Source organism: Oncorhynchus mykiss, chromosome 18 (assembly GCF_057628025.1).
Source record: "Oncorhynchus mykiss isolate SJ-2025 chromosome 18, ASM5762802v1, whole genome shotgun sequence".
Lineage (NCBI taxonomy): Eukaryota > Metazoa > Chordata > Actinopteri > Salmoniformes > Salmonidae > Oncorhynchus > Oncorhynchus mykiss.
Window position 1 is genome coordinate 79,731,115 of NC_143039.1, and position 17,500 is coordinate 79,748,614.

At 51.6% G+C, this 17,500-nt stretch overlaps 2 protein-coding genes across 2 annotated transcripts in view; one reads left to right on the forward strand and one right to left on the reverse strand.

Moving 5' to 3' along the window:
• Positions 1-17,500, forward strand: part of LOC110518582 (CUB and sushi domain-containing protein 2) — a 552,259-nt gene that overhangs the window by 410,577 nt on the left and 124,182 nt on the right. Inside the window, 2 exon segments of the mRNA XM_036953653.2 lie at positions 14,289-14,477; positions 17,444-17,500. The exon segment at positions 17,444-17,500 is cut by the window's right edge and continues 90 nt beyond it. Of these exon segments, the coding sequence (XP_036809548.2) occupies positions 14,289-14,477; positions 17,444-17,500 (246 nt within the window).
• On the reverse strand, positions 14,662-16,395 carry LOC149975655 (uncharacterized). Its single transcript, XM_090209457.1, has one exon. The coding sequence runs from the start codon at positions 16,393-16,395 to the stop codon at positions 14,662-14,664; it is 1,734 nt and encodes a 577-aa protein (XP_090065583.1).

Genomic DNA, 17,500 nt, shown 5'->3' on the forward strand with positions numbered 1-17,500 from the left:
TCTCTGTCTCTTCTCTGTCTCTATTCTGTCTCTGTCTCTTCTCTGCCTCTTCTCTGTTTCTCTTTTGTCTCTACTCCATCTCTTCTCTTCTCCGTATCTTCTCTGTCTCTGCCGCTTCACTGTCTCTACTCCGTCTCTTCTCTTCTCCGTCTCTTCTCTGTCTCTCTTCTGTCTCTATTCTCTTCTCTGTCTCTGTATCTTCTCTGTCTCTTCTCTGTTTCTCTTCTGTCGCTACTCAGTCTCTTCTCTTCTCTCTCTTCTCAGTCTCTCTTCTGTCTCTATTCTCTTCTCTGTCTCTTCTCTTCTCCGTCTCTTCTCTGTCTCTTCTCTGTTTCTCTTCTGTCTTTACTCCATCTCTTCTCTTCTCCATCTCTTCTCTGTCTCTTGTCTGTCTCTCTTCTGTCTCTTCTCCGTCTCTTCTCTTCTCCGTCTCTTCTCTGTCTCTGTCTCTTCTCTGTCTCTATTCTGTCTCTGTCTCTTCTCTGCCTCTTCTCTGTTTCTCTTTTGTCTCTGCTCCGTCTCTTCTCTTCTCCGTCTCTTCTCTGTCTCTGTCTCTTCACTCTCTACTCCGTCTCTTCTCTTCTCCGTCTCTTCTCTGTCTCTGTGTCTTCACTCTCTACTCTGTCTCTTCTCTTCTCCGTCTCTTCTCTGTCTCTCTTCTGTCTCTTCTCCGTCTCTTCTCTTCTCTGTCTCTTCTCTGTCTCTCTTCTGTCTCTATTCTCTTCTCTGTCTCTTCTCCGTTTCTTCTCTGCCACTTCTCCATCTCTTCTCCGTCTCTTCTCTGCCTCTTCTCCATCTCTTCTCCGTCTCTTCTCTGCCTCAATTCTCTTCTCTGTCTCTCTTCTGTCTCTGTATCTTCTCTGTCTCTCTTCTGTCTCTGTATCTTCTCTGTCTCTCTTCTGTCTCTATTCTCTTCTCTGTCTTTGTCTCTTCTCTGTCTCTCTTCTGTCTCTATTCTCTTCTCTGTCTCTGTTTCTTCGCCATCTCTTCTCTGTCTCTGTCTCTTCTCTTCTCTGTCTCTGTCTCTCTTCTGTCTCTATTCTCTTCTCTGTCTCTGTCTCTCTTCTGTCTCTATTCTATTCTCTGTCTCCGTCTCTTCTCTGTCTCTATTCTGTCTCTGTCTCTTCTCTGTCTCTTCTCTGTTTCTCTTCTGTCTCTTCTCTGTCTCTGTCTCTTCTCCGTCTCTTCTCTGTCTCTCTTCTGTCTCAATTCTCTTCTCTGTCTCTTCTCCGTCTCTTCTCTGTCTCTCTTCTGTCTCTATTCTCTTCTCTGTCTCTGTCTCTTCTTCGTCTCTTCTCTGTCTCTTCTCTGTCTCTGTCTCTTCTCTTCTTTGTATCTGTCTCTCTTCCATCTCTATTCTCTGTCTCTGTCTCTCTTCTGTCTCAATTCTCTTCTCTGTCTCTATTCTATTCTCTGTCTCTGTCTCTTCTCTTCTCTGTCTCTCTTCTGTCTCTATTCTACTCTCTGTCTCTGTCTCTCTTCTGTCTCTATTCTATTCTCTGTCTCCTTCTCGTCTCTGTCTCTCTTCTGTCTCAATTCTCTTCTCCGTCTCTTCTCTGTCTCTCTTCTGTCTCAATTCTCTTCTCCGTCTCTTCTCCGTGTCTTCTCTGTCTCTTCTCTGTCTCTGTCTCTGTCTCTTCTCTGTCTCTTCTCTGTCTCTTCTCTGTCTCGTCTCTGTCTCTTCTCTGTCTCTTCTCTTTTCTTCTCTGTCTCTGTCTCTCTTCTGTCTATATTCTCTTCTCTGTCTCTGTCTCTCTTCTGTCTCTTCTCTGTCTCTGTCTATTCTCTTCTCTGTCTCTTCTCTGTCTCTCTTCTGTCTATATTCTCTTCTCTGTCTCTCTTCTCTCTTCTCTTCTCTGTCTCTTCTCTGTCTCTGTCTCTCTTCTGTCTCTATTCTCTTCTCTGTCTCTCTTCTGTCTCTTCTCTTCACTGTCTCATATCATCAACTTAATGGCTCAGAGAGCCAGACGTGAGTTGCTTGCTGTCTGAAAAGGTCAAACTAACCATATGTTTTATCCCTGTGTTGGAACAAACTGATCATTAGGTGATCTTTCCTACGGGGATTAATAGACTGCTGTCTGTCACTCTGTAAAGAGGATAGCCACCATTTAGTTTAATGAACTGCTGTCTGGTAATTAGAGGAGTAGACACGTAGATTTGAACATGTAAAATCTGATCATTTGACATTCAGGTTTGACAAATGTTCAGTTTACAGCCTCGTCATTCTAGGTATACTACATGTGTAACTAGAAAAGCATGAAGCACAAGTCTTCAGTGTACGATAAGGTACTACTACCTTTATATAGCCTGACGGATGACTTGTTTTCAGCCTATTATGAAATGTGGAACAGACAGACTGAGTACAATATAGCTTAGCTTTTTCTCAGTTGGAACCAGACATATAGTCACTCACAGACAGACAGACAGACAGACAGACAGACAGAAGACAGACAGACAGATGTTAGGACTCAGGACCCCTGTCACATAACGTTAGGAGTCAGGACCCCTGTCACATGATGTTAATTCTTATTCTTATTTAAAATAAATTCTTATTTTCAATGACGGCCTAGGAACAGTGGGTTAACTGCCTGTTCAGGGGCAGAACGACAGATTTGTACCTTGTCAGCTCGGGGATTTGAACTTGCAACCTTTCGGTTACTAGTCCAACACTCTAACCACTAGGCTACGCTGCCGCCCCATGACGTTAGGAGTCAGGACCCCTGTCACATGATGTTAGGACTCAGGACCCCTGTCACATGACGTTAGGACTCAGGACCCCTGTCACATGATGTTAGGACTCAGACCCCTGTCACATGATGTTAGGACTCAGGACCCCTGTCACATGATGTTAGGACTCAGGACCCCTGTCACATGACGTTAGGACTCAGGACCCCTGTCACATGATGTTAGGACTCAGGACCCCTGTCACATGACGTTAGGAGTCAGGACCCCTGTCACATGATGTTAGGAGTCAGGACCCCTGTCACATGATGTTAGGACTCAGGACCCCTGTCACATGATGTTAGGACTCAGGACCCCTGTCACATGATGTTAGGACTCAGGACCCCTGTCACATGATGTTAGGACTCAGGACCCTGTCACATGATGTTAGGACTCAGGACCCCTGTCACATGACGTTAGGACTCAGGACCCTGTCACATGATGTTAGGACTCAGGACCCCTGTCACATGATGTTAGGACTCAGGACCCCTGTCACATGACGTTAGGAGTCAGGACCCCTGTCACATGATGTTAGGAGTCAGGACCCCTGTCACATGATGTTAGGACTCAGGACCCCTGTCACATGATGTTAGGACTCAGGACCCCTGTCACATGACGTTAGGACTCAGGACCCTGTCACATGACGTTAGGAGTCAGGACCCCTGTCACATGACGTTAGGAGTCAGGACCCCTGTCACATAATGTTAGGACTCAGGACCCCTGTCACATGACGTTAGGAGTCAGGACCCCTGTCACATGACGTTAGGAGTCAGGACCCCTGTCACATGATGTTAGGACTCAGGACCCCTGTCACATGGCGTTAGGAGTCAGGACCCCTGTCACATGACGTTAGGAGTCAGGACCCCTGTCACATGATGTTAGGACTCAGGACCCCTGTCACATGACGTTAGGAGTCAGGACCCCTGTCACATAATGTTAGGACTCAGGACCCCTGTTACATGACGTTAGGAGTCAGGACCCCTGTCACATGACGTTAGGAGTCAGGACCCCTGTCACATGATGTTAGGGACTCAGGACCCCTGTCACATGGCGTTAGGAGTCAGGACCCCTGTCACATGATGTTAGGACTCAGGACCCCTGTCACATGGCGTTAGGACTCAGGACCCCTGTCACATGGCGTTAGGACTCAGGACCCCTGTCACATGGCGCACTACAAGGGTTTTGCTAAGGGTGAAAACAAGGGCTTACGTAAAGGTTGAAATTGTACATTGTTAATGAACAAGAGCCTTTAGCAAGCAGTGAAGTGAGGACCTCTTTAGCAATCAGCTGGGTTCAACCTTTCCTGGACTTCAGTTTACTTTACTATCTATTTATTTATATATTTATTATCTATTATCTATCTCTTCTCCAAAGCTTCTCCACCCAAGATACTCTCTTCCCTGGCCTCCCGTCGTCCATTCATCCATGAATGGAGGAGATCAGGATAATTACTGTGGATTAACAGTAAGAATGAAAGAGAGGGAGGGAGGGAGGGAGGGAGGGGGTGAGGGAGGGAGGGAGGGGGTGAGGGAGGGAGGGGGGAGTGAGGGAGTGAGGGAGGGAGGGAGGGAGGGAGGGAGGGAGGGAGGTAGTGAGTGAGGGACAGAGACAGAGAGAGACCAGAGACTGAGACAGAGACAGAGACAGAGACAGAGACAGATATATATATATATAGAGAGAGAGAGGGAGAAGTAGAGATGTATACAGACAGCTCAAGAAGAATTGGAGGCAGCCAACAGATAATTCCTGCTGTCTAAATCGGGGCTGAAAGGAAATGTCTGGAATAGAATTTATGGAATACCAATGATAGAGGGGAAAACAGAAGACGGGAGGACACGCAGACACACAGAGTTCAGTCACACAGAGTTCAGACACACAGGGTTCAGACACACAGGGTTCAGACACACAGGGTTCAGACACACAGGGTTCAGACACACAGGGTTCAGACACACAGGGTTCAGACACACAGGGTTCAGACACACGGAGTTCAGACACACAGGGTTCAGACACACAGGGTTCTGACACAAGGGGTCAGACACACAGGGTTCAGACACACAGGGTTCAGACACACGGAGTTCAGACACACAGGGGTTCGTACACACAGGTTCAGACACACGGGGTTCAGAAACACGGGGTTCGTACAACCAGTTTCAGACACACAGGGTTCGTACACACAGGGTTCAGACACACAGGGTTTCTGACACACAGGGTTCTGACACACAGGGTTCAGACACACAGGGTTCAGACACACAGGGTTCGTAAACACAGGGTTCAGACACACAGGGTTCAGAACACGGGGTTCAGACACACAGGGTTTAGAAACACGGGGTTCGTACACACAGTTTCAGACACACATGGTTCGTACACATGGGGTTCAGACACACGGGGTTCAGACACACAGGTGTCAGACACACTTGGCTCATGTTCAGATTTATCATTGGAGGTTTGTGGACCACGATGTGGACCTCCTAACAACTTGGTATCACTACGTTACGATGTGGACCTCCTAACAACTTGGTATCACTACGTTACGATGTGGACCTCCTAACAACTTGGTATCACTACGTTACGATGTGGACCTCCTGACAACTTGGTATCGCTACGTTACGATGTGGACCTCCTGACAACTTGGTATCACTACGTTACGATGTGGACCTCCTGACAACTTGGTATCACTACGTTACGATGTGGACCTCCTGACAACTTGGTATCGCTACGTTACGATGTGGACCTCCTGACAACTTGGTATCGCTACGTTACGATGTGGACCTCCTGACAACTTGGTATCACTACGTTACGATGTGGACCTCCTGACAACTGGTATCACTACGTTACGATGTGGACCTCCTGACAACTTGGTATCGCTACGTTACGATGTGGACCTCCTGACAACTTGGTATCGCTACGTTTACGATGTGGACCTCCTGACAACTTGGTATCACTACGTTACGATGTGGACCTCCTGACAACTTGGTATCGCTACGTTACGATGTGGACCTCCTGACAACTTGGTATCGCTACGTTACGATGTGGACCTCCTGACAACTTGGTATCGCTACGTTACGATGTGGACCTCCTGACAACTTGGTATCCCTACGTTACGATGTGGACCTCCTGACAACTTGGTATCGCTACGTTACGATGTGGACCTCCTGACAACTTGGTATCGCTACGTTACGATGTGGACCTCCTGACAACTTGGTATCACTACGTTACGATGTGGACCTCCTGACAACTTGGTATCACTACGTTACGATGTGGACCTCCTGACAACTTGGTATCACTACGTTACGATGTGGACCTCCTGACAACTTGGTATCACTACGTTACGATGTGGACCTCCTGACAACTTGGTATCACTACGTTACGATGTGGACCTCCTGACAACTTGGTATCACTACGTTACGATGTGGACCTCCTGACAACTTGGTATCACTACGTTACGATGTGGACCTCCTGACAACTTGGTATCACTACGTTACGATGTGGACCTCCTGACAACTTGGTATCACTACGTTACGATGTGGACCTCCTGACAACTTGGTATCACTACGTTACGATGTGGACCTCCTGACAACTTGGTATCACTACGTTACGATGTGGACCTCCTGACAACTTGGTATCACTACGTTACGATGTGGACCTCCTGACAACTTGGTATCACTACGTTACGATGTGGACCTCCTGACAACTTGGTATCACTACGTTACGATGTGGACCTCCTGACAACTTGGTATCACTACGTTACGATGTGGACCTCCTGACAACTTGGTATCACTACGTTACGATGTGGACCTCCTGACAACTTGGTATCACTACGTTACGATGTGGACCTCCTGACAACTTGGTATCACTACGTTACGATGTGGACCTCCTGACAACTTGGTATCACTACGTTACGATGTGGACCTCCTGACAACTTGGTATCGCTACGTTACGATGTGGACCTCCTGACAACTTGGTATCGCTACGTTACGATGTGGACCTCCTGACAACTTGGTATCGCTACGTTACGATGTGGACCTCCTGACAACTTGGTATCACTACGTTACGATGTGGACCTCCTGACAACTTGGTATCACTACGTTACGATGTGGACCTCCTGACAACTTGGTATCGCTACGTTACGATGTGGACCTCCTGACAACTTGGTATCGCTACGTTACGATGTGGACCTCCTGACAACTTGGTATCACTACGTTACGATGTGGACCTCCTGACAACTTGGTATCACTACGTTACGATGTGGACCTCCTGACAACTTGGTATCGCTACGTTACGATGTGGACCTCCTGACAACTTGGTATCGCTACGTTACGATGTGGACCTCCTGACAACTTGGTATCACTACGTTACGATGTGGACCTCCTGACAACTTGGTATCACTACGTTACGATGTGGACCTCCTGACAACTTGGTATCACTACGTTACGATGTGGACCTCCTGACAACTTGGTATCACTACGTTACGATGTGGACCTCCTGACAACTTGGTATCACTACGTTACGATGTGGACCTCCTGACAACTTGGTATCACTACGTTACGATGTGGACCTCCTGACAACTTGGTATCACTACGTTACGATGTGGACCTCCTGACAACTTGGTATCACTACGTTACGATGTGGACCTCCTGACAACTTGGTATCACTACGTTACGATGTGGACCTCCTGACAACTTGGTATCGCTACGTTACGATGTGGACCTCCTGACAACTTGGTATCGCTACGTTACGATGTGGACCTCCTGACAACTTGGTATCACTACGTTACGATGTGGACCTCCTGACAACTTGGTATCGCTACGTTACGATGTGGACCTCCTGACAACTTGGTATCACTACGTTACGATGTGGACCTCCTAACAACTTGGTATCACTACGTTACGATGTGGACCTCCTGACAACTTGGTATCGCTACGTTACGATGTGGACCTCCTGACAACTTGGTATCGCTACGTTACGATGTGGACCTCCTGACAACTTGGTATCACTACGTTACGATGTGGACCTCCTGACAACTTGGTATCACTACGTTACGATGTGGACCTCCTGACAACTTGGTATCGCTACGTTACGATGTGGACCTCCTGACAACTTGGTATCGCTACGTTACGATGTGGACCTCCTGACAACTTGGTATCACTACGTTACGATGTGGACCTCCTGACAACTTGGTATCGCTACGTTACGATGTGGACCTCCTGACAACTTGGTATCGCTACGTTACGATGTGGACCTCCTGACAACTTGGTATCGCTACGTTACGATGTGGACCTCCTGACAACTTGGTATCACTACGTTACGATGTGGACCTCCTGACAACTTGGTATCGCTACGTTACGATGTGGACCTCCTGACAACTTGGTATCGCTACGTTACGATGTGGACCTCCTGACAACTTGGTATCACTACGTTACGATGTGGACCTCCTGACAACTTGGTATCACTACGTTACGATGTGGACCTCCTGACAACTTGGTATCACTACGTTACGATGTGGACCTCCTGACAACTTGGTATCACTACGTTACGATGTGGACCTCCTGACAACTTGGTATCACTACGTTACGATGTGGACCTCCTGACAACTTGGTATCACTACGTTACGATGTGGACCTCCTGACAACTTGGTATCACTACGTTACGATGTGGACCTCCTGACAACTTGGTATCACTACGTTACGATGTGGACCTCCTGACAACTTGGTATCACTACGTTACGATGTGGACCTCCTGACAACTTGGTATCACTACGTTACGATGTGGACCTCCTGACAACTTGGTATCGCTACGTTACGATGTGGACCTCCTGACAACTTGGTATCGCTACGTTACGATGTGGACCTCCTGACAACTTGGTATCACTACGTTACGATGTGGACCTCCTGACAACTTGGTATCGCTACGTTACGATGTGGACCTCCTGACAACTTGGTATCACTACGTTACGATGTGGACCTCCTAACAACTTGGTATCACTACGTTACGATGTGGACCTCCTGACAACTTGGTATCGCTACGTTACGATGTGGACCTCCTGACAACTTGGTATCGCTACGTTACGATGTGGACCTCCTAACAACTTGGTATCACTACGTTACGATCTGGACCTCCTGACAACTTGGTATCACTACGTTACGATGTGGACCTCCTGACAACTTGGTATCACTACGTTACGATGTGGACCTCCTGACAACTTGGTATCACTACGTTACGATGTGGACCTCCTGACAACTTGGTATCACTACGTTACGATGTGGACCTCCTGACAACTTGGTATCACTACGTTACGATGTGGACCTCCTGACAACTTGGTATCACTACGTTACGATGTGGACCTCCTGACAACTTGGTGTCGCTACGTTACGATGTGGACCTCCTGACAACTTGGTATCACTACGTTACGATGTGGACCTCCTAACAACTTGGTATCACTACGTTACGATGTGGACCTCCTGACAACTTGGTATCACTATGTTACGATGTGGACCTCCTAACAACCTGGTTTCTGATGAGGGGGATGTAGCATTTCAATGTCGAGTTGTAGCATTTAGGTTTTGTATTCCGTTGTTCAACAGCATTGGAAGCTGTATGAAGTTCTCAGCTATTTCCCTGTCCCTCTCCCTAACACTCTCCCTGTCCCTCTCCCTGTCTCTCTCCCTGTCCCTCTCCCGGTCCCTCTCCCTGTCCCTCTCCCTGTCCATCTCCCTGTCTCTCTCCTAACCCTCTCCCTGTCCGTCTCCCTGTCCCTCTCCCTAACCCTCTCCCTGTCCCTCTCCCTGTCCCTCTCCCTGTCCCTCTCCCTATCCCTCTCCCTGTCCCTCTCCCTGTCCCTTTCCCTGTCCCTCTCCCTAACCCTCTCCCTGTCCCTCTCCCTGTGTCTCTCCCTGGCCCTCTCCCTGTCCCTTTCCCTGGCCCTTTCCCTGTCCCTGGCCCTCTCCGTATCCCTTTCCCTGGCCTCTCCCTGGCCCTCTCCCTGGCCCTCTCCCTCTCCCTAACCCTCTCCCTGTCCCTCTCCCTGTCCCTCTCCCTCTCCTAACCCTCTCCTTGTCCCTCTCCCTGGCCCTCTTCCTGTCCCTCTCCCTGGCCCTCTCCCTGTCCCTCTCCCTGTCCCTCTCCCTGTCCCTTCCCCTGTCCCTCTCCCTGTCCCTCTCCTGGCCCTCTCCTTCTCCCTAACCCTCTCCCTGTCCCTCTCCCTCTCCCTGTCCCTCTCCCTGTCCCTCTCCCTGGCCCTCTCCCTGTCCCTCTCCCTGTCCCTTTCCCTGTCCCTTTCCCTGTCCCTCTCCCTGGCCCTCTCCCTGGCCCTCTCCCTGTGCCTCTCCCTAACCCTCTCCCTGTCCCTCTCCCTATCCCTCTCCCTGTCCCTCTGCCTGTCCCTCTCCCTGGCCCTCTCCCTGGCCCTCTCCCTTGCCCTCTCCCTCTCCCTGGCCCTCTCCCTGGCCCTCTCCCTCTCCCTGTCCCTCTCCCTGTCAATCTCCCTCTCCCTGTCCCTCTCCCTGTCCCTCTCCCTGTCCCTCTCCCTAACCCTCTACCTGTCCCTCTCCCTGTCCCTCTCCCGGTCCCTCTCCCTGTCCCTCTCCCTGGCCCCTCTCCCTGTCCCTCTCCCTAACCCTCTCCCTGTCCGTCTCCCTGTCCCTCTCCCTGTCAATCTCCCTCTCCCTGTCCCCTCTCCCTGTCCTCTCCCTATCCCTCTCCCTTTCCCTCTCCCTGTCCCTTTCCCTGTCCCTCTCCCTAACCCTCTCCCTGTCCCTCTCCGTGTCCCTTTCCCTGGCCCTCTCCCCTGCCCTCTCCCTCTCCCTAACCCTCTCCCTGTCCCTCTCCCTGTCCCTCTCCCTAACCCTCTCCTTGTCCCTCTCCCTGGCCCTCTCCCTGTCCCTCTCCCTGGCCCTCTCCCTGTCCCTCTCCCTGTCCCTCTCCCTGTCCCTCTCCCTGTCCCTTTCCCTGTCCCTCTCCCTGGCCCTCTCCCTCTCCCTAACCCTCTCCCTGTCCCTCTCCCTCTCACTGTCCCTCTCCCTGTCCCTCTCCCTGTCCCTCTCCCTGGCCCTCTCCCTGTCCCTCTCCCCTGTCCCTTGCCCTGTCCTTTTCCCTGTCCCTCTCCATGGCCCTCTCCCTGGCCCTCTCCCTGTGCCTCTCCCTAACCCTCTCCCTATCCCTCTCCCTGTCCCTCTCCCTGTCCCTCTCCCTGTCCCTCTCCCTAACCCTCTCCCTGTCCCTATCTCTGTCCCTCTCCCTGTCCCTGTCCCTCTCCCTGTCCCTCTCCCTAACCCTCTCCCTGTCCCTCTCCCTGTCCCTCTCCCTGTCCCTCTCCCTGTCCCTCTCCCTGGCCCTCTCCCTGTCCCTCTCCCTGTCCCTCTCCCTGTCCCTCTCCCTGTTCCTCTCCCTAACCCTCTCCCTCTCCCTCTCCCTGTCCCTCTCCCCTGTCCCTCTCCCTGGCCCTCTCCCTGTCCCTTTCCCTGTCCCTGGCCCTCTCCGTGTCCCTTTCCCTGGCCCTCTCCCTGGCCCTCTCCCTGGCCCTCTCCCTGGCCCTCTCCCTCTCCCTGTCCCTCTCCCTGTCAATCTCCCTCTCCCTGTCCCTCTCCCTGTCCCTCTCCCTGTCCCTCTCCCTAACCCTCCTACCTGTCCCTCTCCCTGTCCCTCTCCCGGTCCCTCTCCCTGTCCCTCTCCCTGGCCCTCTCCCTGTCCCTCTCCCTAACCCTCTCCCTGTCCTTCTCCCTGTCCCTCTCCCTGTCAATCTCCCTCTCCCTGTCCCTCTCCCTGTCCCTCTCCCTATCCCTCTCCCTTTCCCTCTCCCTGTCCCTTTCCCTGTCCCTCTCCCTAACCCTCTCCCTGTCCCTCTCCGTGTCCCTTTCCCTGGCCCTCTCCCCTGCCCTCTCCCTCTCCCTAACCCTCTCCCTGTCCCTCTCCCTGTCCCTCTCCCTAACCCTCTCCTGTCCCTCTCCCTGGCCCTCTCCCTGTCCCTCTCCCCTGGCCCTCTCCCTGTCCCTCTCCCTGTCCCTCTCCCTGTCCCTCTCCCTGTCCCTTTCCCTGTCCCTCTCCCTGGCCCTCTCCCTCTCCCTAACCCTCTCCCTGTCCCTCTCCCTCTCACTGTCCCTCTCCCTGTCCCTCTCCCTGTCCCTCTCCCTGGCCCTCTCCCTGTCCCTCTCCCTGTCCCTTGCCCTGTCCTTTTCCCTGTCCCTCTCCATGGCCCTCTCCCTGGCCCTCTCCCTGTGCCTCTCCCTAACCCTCTCCCTATCCTCTCCCTGTCCCTCTCCCTGTCCCTCTCCCTGTCCCTCTCCCTAACCCTCTCCCTGTCCCTATCTCTGTCCCTCTCCCTGTCCCTGTCCTCTCCCTGTCCCTCTCCCTAACCCTCCCTGTCCCTCTCCCTGTCCCTCTCCCTGTCCCTCTCCCTGTCCCTCTCCCTGTCCCTCTCCCTGTCCCTCTCCCTGTCCCTCTCCCTGTCCCTCTCCCTGTCCCTCTCCCTGTTCCTCTCCCTTCCCTCTCCCTACCCTCTCCCTCTCCTCTCCCTGTCCCTCTCCCTGTCCCTCTCCCTGGCCCTCTCCCTGTCCCTTTCCCTGTCCCTGGCCCTCTCCGTGTCCCTTTCCCTGGCCCTCTCCCTGGCCCTCTCCCTAACCCTCTCCCTGTTCCTCTCCCTGTCCCTCTCCCTCTCCCTAACCCTCTCCTTGTCCCTCTCCCTGGCCCTCTCCCTGTCCCTCTCCCTGGCCCTCTCCCTGTCCCTCTCCCTGTCCCTCTCCCTGTCCCTCTTCCTGTCCCTTTCCCTGTACCTCTCCCTGTCCCTCTCCCTGGCCCTCTCCCTGGCCCTCTCCCTCTCCCTAACCCTCTCCCTGTCCCTAACCCTCTCCCTGTCCCTCTCCCTGTCCCTCTCCCTGTCCCTCTCCCTGGCCCTCTCCCTGTCCCTCTCCCTGTCCCTCTCCCTGGCCCTCTCCCTGTCCCTCTCCCTGGCCCTCTCCCTGTCCCTCTCCCTGTCCCTCTCCCTGGCCCTCTCCCTGTCCCTCTCCTGTCCCTCTCCCTGTCCCTCTTTCCTGTCCCTTTCCCTGTCCCTCTCCCTGTCCCTCTCCCTGGCCCTCTCCATCTCCCTAACCCTCTCCCTGTCCCTCTCCCTGGCCCTCTCCCTGGCCCTCTCCCTCTCCCTAACCCTCTCCCTGTCCCTCTCCCTCTCCCTGTGTGATTACTGCTCTGGTGTTTCATTACTATTAATTGTCCAGTTCTTGACAGTGACGTGTCCCATGATCGAGGTCCTAACAGCCCCCTGTCTCCCCTCACAGTGACGTGTCCCATGATCGAGGTCCTAACAGCCCCCCTGTCTCCCCTCACAGTGACGTGTCCCATGATCGAGGTCCTAACAGCCCCCCTGTCTCCCCTCACAGTGACGTGTCCCGTGATCGAGGTCCTAACAGCCCCCCTGTCTCCCCTCACAGTGACGTGTCCCGTGATCGAGGTCCTAACAGCCCCCCTGTCTCCCCTCACAGTGACGTGTCCCATGATCGAGGTCCTAACAGCCCCCCTGTCTCCCCTCACAGTGACGTGTCCCGTGATCGAGGTCCTAACAGCCCCCCTGTCTCCCCTCACAGTGACGTGTCCCATGATCGAGGTCCTAACAGCCCCCCTGTCTCCCCTCACAGTGATGTGTCCTGTGAACGAGGTCCTAACAGCCCCCCTGTCTCCCCTCACAGTGACGTGTCCCATGATCGAGGTCCTAACAGCCCCCCTGTCTCCCCTCACAGTGATGTGTCCTGTGAACGAGGTCCTAACAGCCCCCCTGTCTCCCCTCACAGTGATGTGTCCCGTGAACCAGGTCCTAACAGCCCCCCTGTCTCTTCTCACAGTGACGTGTCCCATGAACGAGGTCCTAACAGTCCCCCTGTCTCTCCTCACAGTGACGTGTCCCATGATCGAGGTCCTAACAGCCCCTCTGTCTCCCCTCACAGTGACGTGTCCCGTGAACGAGGTCCTAACAGCCCCCCTGTCTCTTCTCACAGTGACGTGTCCCGTGAACGAGGTCCTAACAGCCCCTCTGTCTCTCCTCACAGTGCCGTGTCCCATGATCGAGGTCCTAACAGCCCCTGTCTCTCCTCACAGTGACGTGTCCCGTGATCGAGGTGCTAACAGCCCCTCTGTCTCTCCTCACAGTGACGTGTCCCGTGATCAAGGTCCTAACAGCCCCCCTGTCTCTCCTCACAGTGACGTGTCCCGTAAACGAGGTCTTAACAGCCCCCCTGTCTCCCCTCACAGTGACGTGTCCCGTGAACGAGGTCCTAACAGCCTCCATGGGCGTCATCATGAGCCAGTCCCCCGGTCCTAACAGCCTCTGTCTCCCCTCACAGTGACGTGTCCCGTGAACGAGGTCCTAACAGCCTCCACGGGCGTCATCATGAGCCAGTCCCCCGGTCCTAACAGCCCCTGTCTCTCCTCACAGTGATGTGTCCTGTGAACGAGGTCTTAACAGCCCCTCTGTCTCTCCTCACAGTGACGTGTTCCATGATCGAGGTCCTAACAGCCCCTCTCTCTCCTCACAGTGATGTGTCCTGTGAACGAGGTCTTAACAGCCCCTCTGTCTCTCCTCACAGTGACGTGTCCCATGAACGAGGTCCTAACAGCCTCCACGGGCGTCATCATGAGCCAGTCCCCCGGTAGCGGCTTCCCCCACTTTGAGTCCTGTTCGTGGGTGGTCAAGGTAGAGCCGGGCTACAACATCACGTTCACTATACAATACTTCCAGACCAGCCGGCAGTTTGACCAACTGGAGATCTTTGACGGTGAGCGTATCTTCCTTTTTTTATAATTTAATCATGTTTTAATCATGTTTTAATGTTGTTTTAATGTTGTTTTAATGCTTTAATGTTGTTTTAATGTTGTTTTAATGTTGTTTTAATGCTTTAATGTTGTTTTAATGTTGTTTTAATGTTGTTTTAATGCTTTAATGTTGTTTTAATTGTTGTTTTACAACAGGAGCATTGTAGTCCAGAACAGGAGCACTATAATCCAGAACAGGAGCACTATAATCCAGAACAGGAGCACTATAATCCAGAACAGGAGCACTATAATCCAGAACAGGAGCATTATAATCCAGAACAGGAGCACTATAATCCAGAACAGGAGCACTATAATCCAGAACAGGAGCACTATAATCCAGAACAGGAGCACTATAATCCAGAACAGGAGCACTATAATCCAGAACAGGAGCACTATAATCCAGAACAGGAGCATTATAATCCAGAACAGGAGCACTATAATCCAGAACAGGAGCACTATAATCCAGAACAGGAGCACTATAATCCAGAACAGGAGCACTATAATCCAGAACAGGAGCACTATAATCCAGAACAGGAGCACTATAATCCAGAACAGGAGCACTATAATCCAGAACAGGAGCACTATAATCCAGAACAGGAGCACTATAATCCAGAACAGGAGCACTATAATCCAGAACAGGAGCACTATAATCCAGAACAGGAGCACTATAATCCAGAACAGGAGCACTATAATCCAGAACAGGAGCACTATAATCCAGAACAGGAGCACTATGATCCAGAACAGGAGCACTATAATCCAGAACAGGAGCACTATAATCCAGAACAGGAGCACTATAATCCAGAACAGGAGCACTATAATCCAGAACAGGAGCACTATAATCCAGAACAGGAGCACTATAATCCAGAACAGGAGCACTATAATCCAGAACAGGAGCACTATAATCCAGAACAGGAGCACTATAATCCAGAACAGGAGCACTATGATCCAGAACAGGAGCACTATAATCCAGAACAGGAGCACTATAATCCAGAACAGGAGCACTATAATCCAGAACAGGAGCACTATGATCCAGAACAGGAGCACTATAATCCAGAACAGGAGCACTATAATCCAGAACAGGAGCACTATGATCCAGAACAGGAGCACTGTAGTCCAGAACAGGAGCACTATAATCCAGAACAGGAGCACTATAATCCAGAACAGGAGCACTATTATCCAGAACAGGAGCACTGTAGTCCAGAACAGGAGCATAGTTGTCCAGAACAGGAGCACTGTAGTCCAGAACAGGAGCACTGTAGTCCAGAACAAGAGCACTATAATCCAGAACAGGAGCACTGTAGTCCAGAACAGGAGCACTGTAGTCCAGAACAGGAGCACTGTAATCCAGAACAGGAGCACTATAATCCAGAACAGTAGCACTGTAGTCCAGAGCAGGAGCACTGTAGTCCAGAACAGGAGCCCTATAATCCAGAACAGGAGCACTGTAATCCAGAACAGGAGCATTATAATCCAGAAGAGGAGCATTATAATCCAGAACAGGAGCACTATAATCCAGAAAGGGAGCACTATAATCCTGAACAGGAGCACTATTATCCAGAACAGGAGCACTATAATCCAGAACAGGAGCACTATAATCCAGAACAGGAGCACTGTAATCCAGAACAGGAGCATTATAATCCAGAAGAGGAGCATTATAATCCAGAACAGGAGCACTGTAGTCCAGAACAGGAGCATTATAATCCAGAACAGGAGCACTATAATCCAGAACAGGAGCATTATAATCCAGAACAGGAGCACTATAATCCAGAACAGGAGCATTATAATCCAGAACAGGAGCACTATAATCCAGAACAGGAGCACTGTAGTCCAGAACAGGAGTAGACCTCTGGAAAGACTGTATGGTATTCCAGTATGCTTCATGGTCGGGCTCTACACACCACCAACCTCTCTAAAAACCCTGTATCTAATTCTGTCTTGTTGCTGCATCAGTATTCAGGCTCAGTCTGCGTGCTCGAATGATGCTGATTAGGGCCTTTACAACACAGGTCTGGAGTGAGGATGACGAATGTCCTGGTACACTCAGGGAGGAACTCGTTTAGGGGCCTAGAAAATAATCAATGTGATTTTGAGAGCTAAAAATAAACGTGTCACGTTGTCAGAGACGGTTGCGTCTCCCCCGTCCTGTCCTGACATTACGTCCCTCACGGGCAAAACCCCGGGAACGTCCGCGTTCGCTTTTCGACGGAGCACTGCCTCTCCTGTGTATATTTGCATGTCATTAGGAAGGAGTGTGGGGGGGGGGGGTCTCGTGCTGTGAAAAGATGGTGCCTTCGCACACAAGAATCGCTGATTACCCCTTTTTATCTTCCAACGAGCAGAGCGAGAACAGACGGGTCGGCCCTCGTGCCAAACACTGACTCGTTGGATGGGAATCTGTTTCTCAGTTCCCAGCTGAGGCAGAGTTTATCTCTGCCAGGGCAGCATGGGACCAAACAGACTAGTACTTTGGCAAAGCATAAAAAGAAAGAGCTTCTATTGATTTAGGAATTGAAAGCTCCTGTTAACATTACTAGAACTAGCGTGTGTAGCCATGAAGCAACATGCTAAACACCTCAAGACGATATCACGACCGATCATGTCTCAACAGGGACTGTCTCTATTCAGCATGAAGGAACTCAAAATGTAGTCACACCATAAATGTTTATGAGATGTTATTTAAACCCTGGGTTGTTGGAGGTTCATTATGAGAAACAGATCTAGTCCATAATTCTCTCAACCTTTCTGACCAGCATATCTCTCTCTCTCTCTCTCTCTCTCTCTCTCTCTCTGTCTCTCTCTCTCTCTGTGTCTCTCTCTCTCTTTCTCTCTCTCTCTGTGTCTCTCTCTCTCTCTCTCTCTCTCTCTCTCTCTCTCTCTCTCTCTGTCTCTCTCTCTCTCTCTCTCTCTCTGCCCTCCCCCCTCTTTACAGGTCCGTCCAGACAGAGTCCTCTCCTGGTCACTCTGAGTGGAAACTACTCCTCTCCTC

Coding starts and splice junctions, on each gene's coding strand:
- LOC149975655 (XM_090209457.1), bottom strand. CDS start 16,395: ATGAAGCATACTGGAATACCATACAGTCTTTCCAGAGGTCTACTCCTG.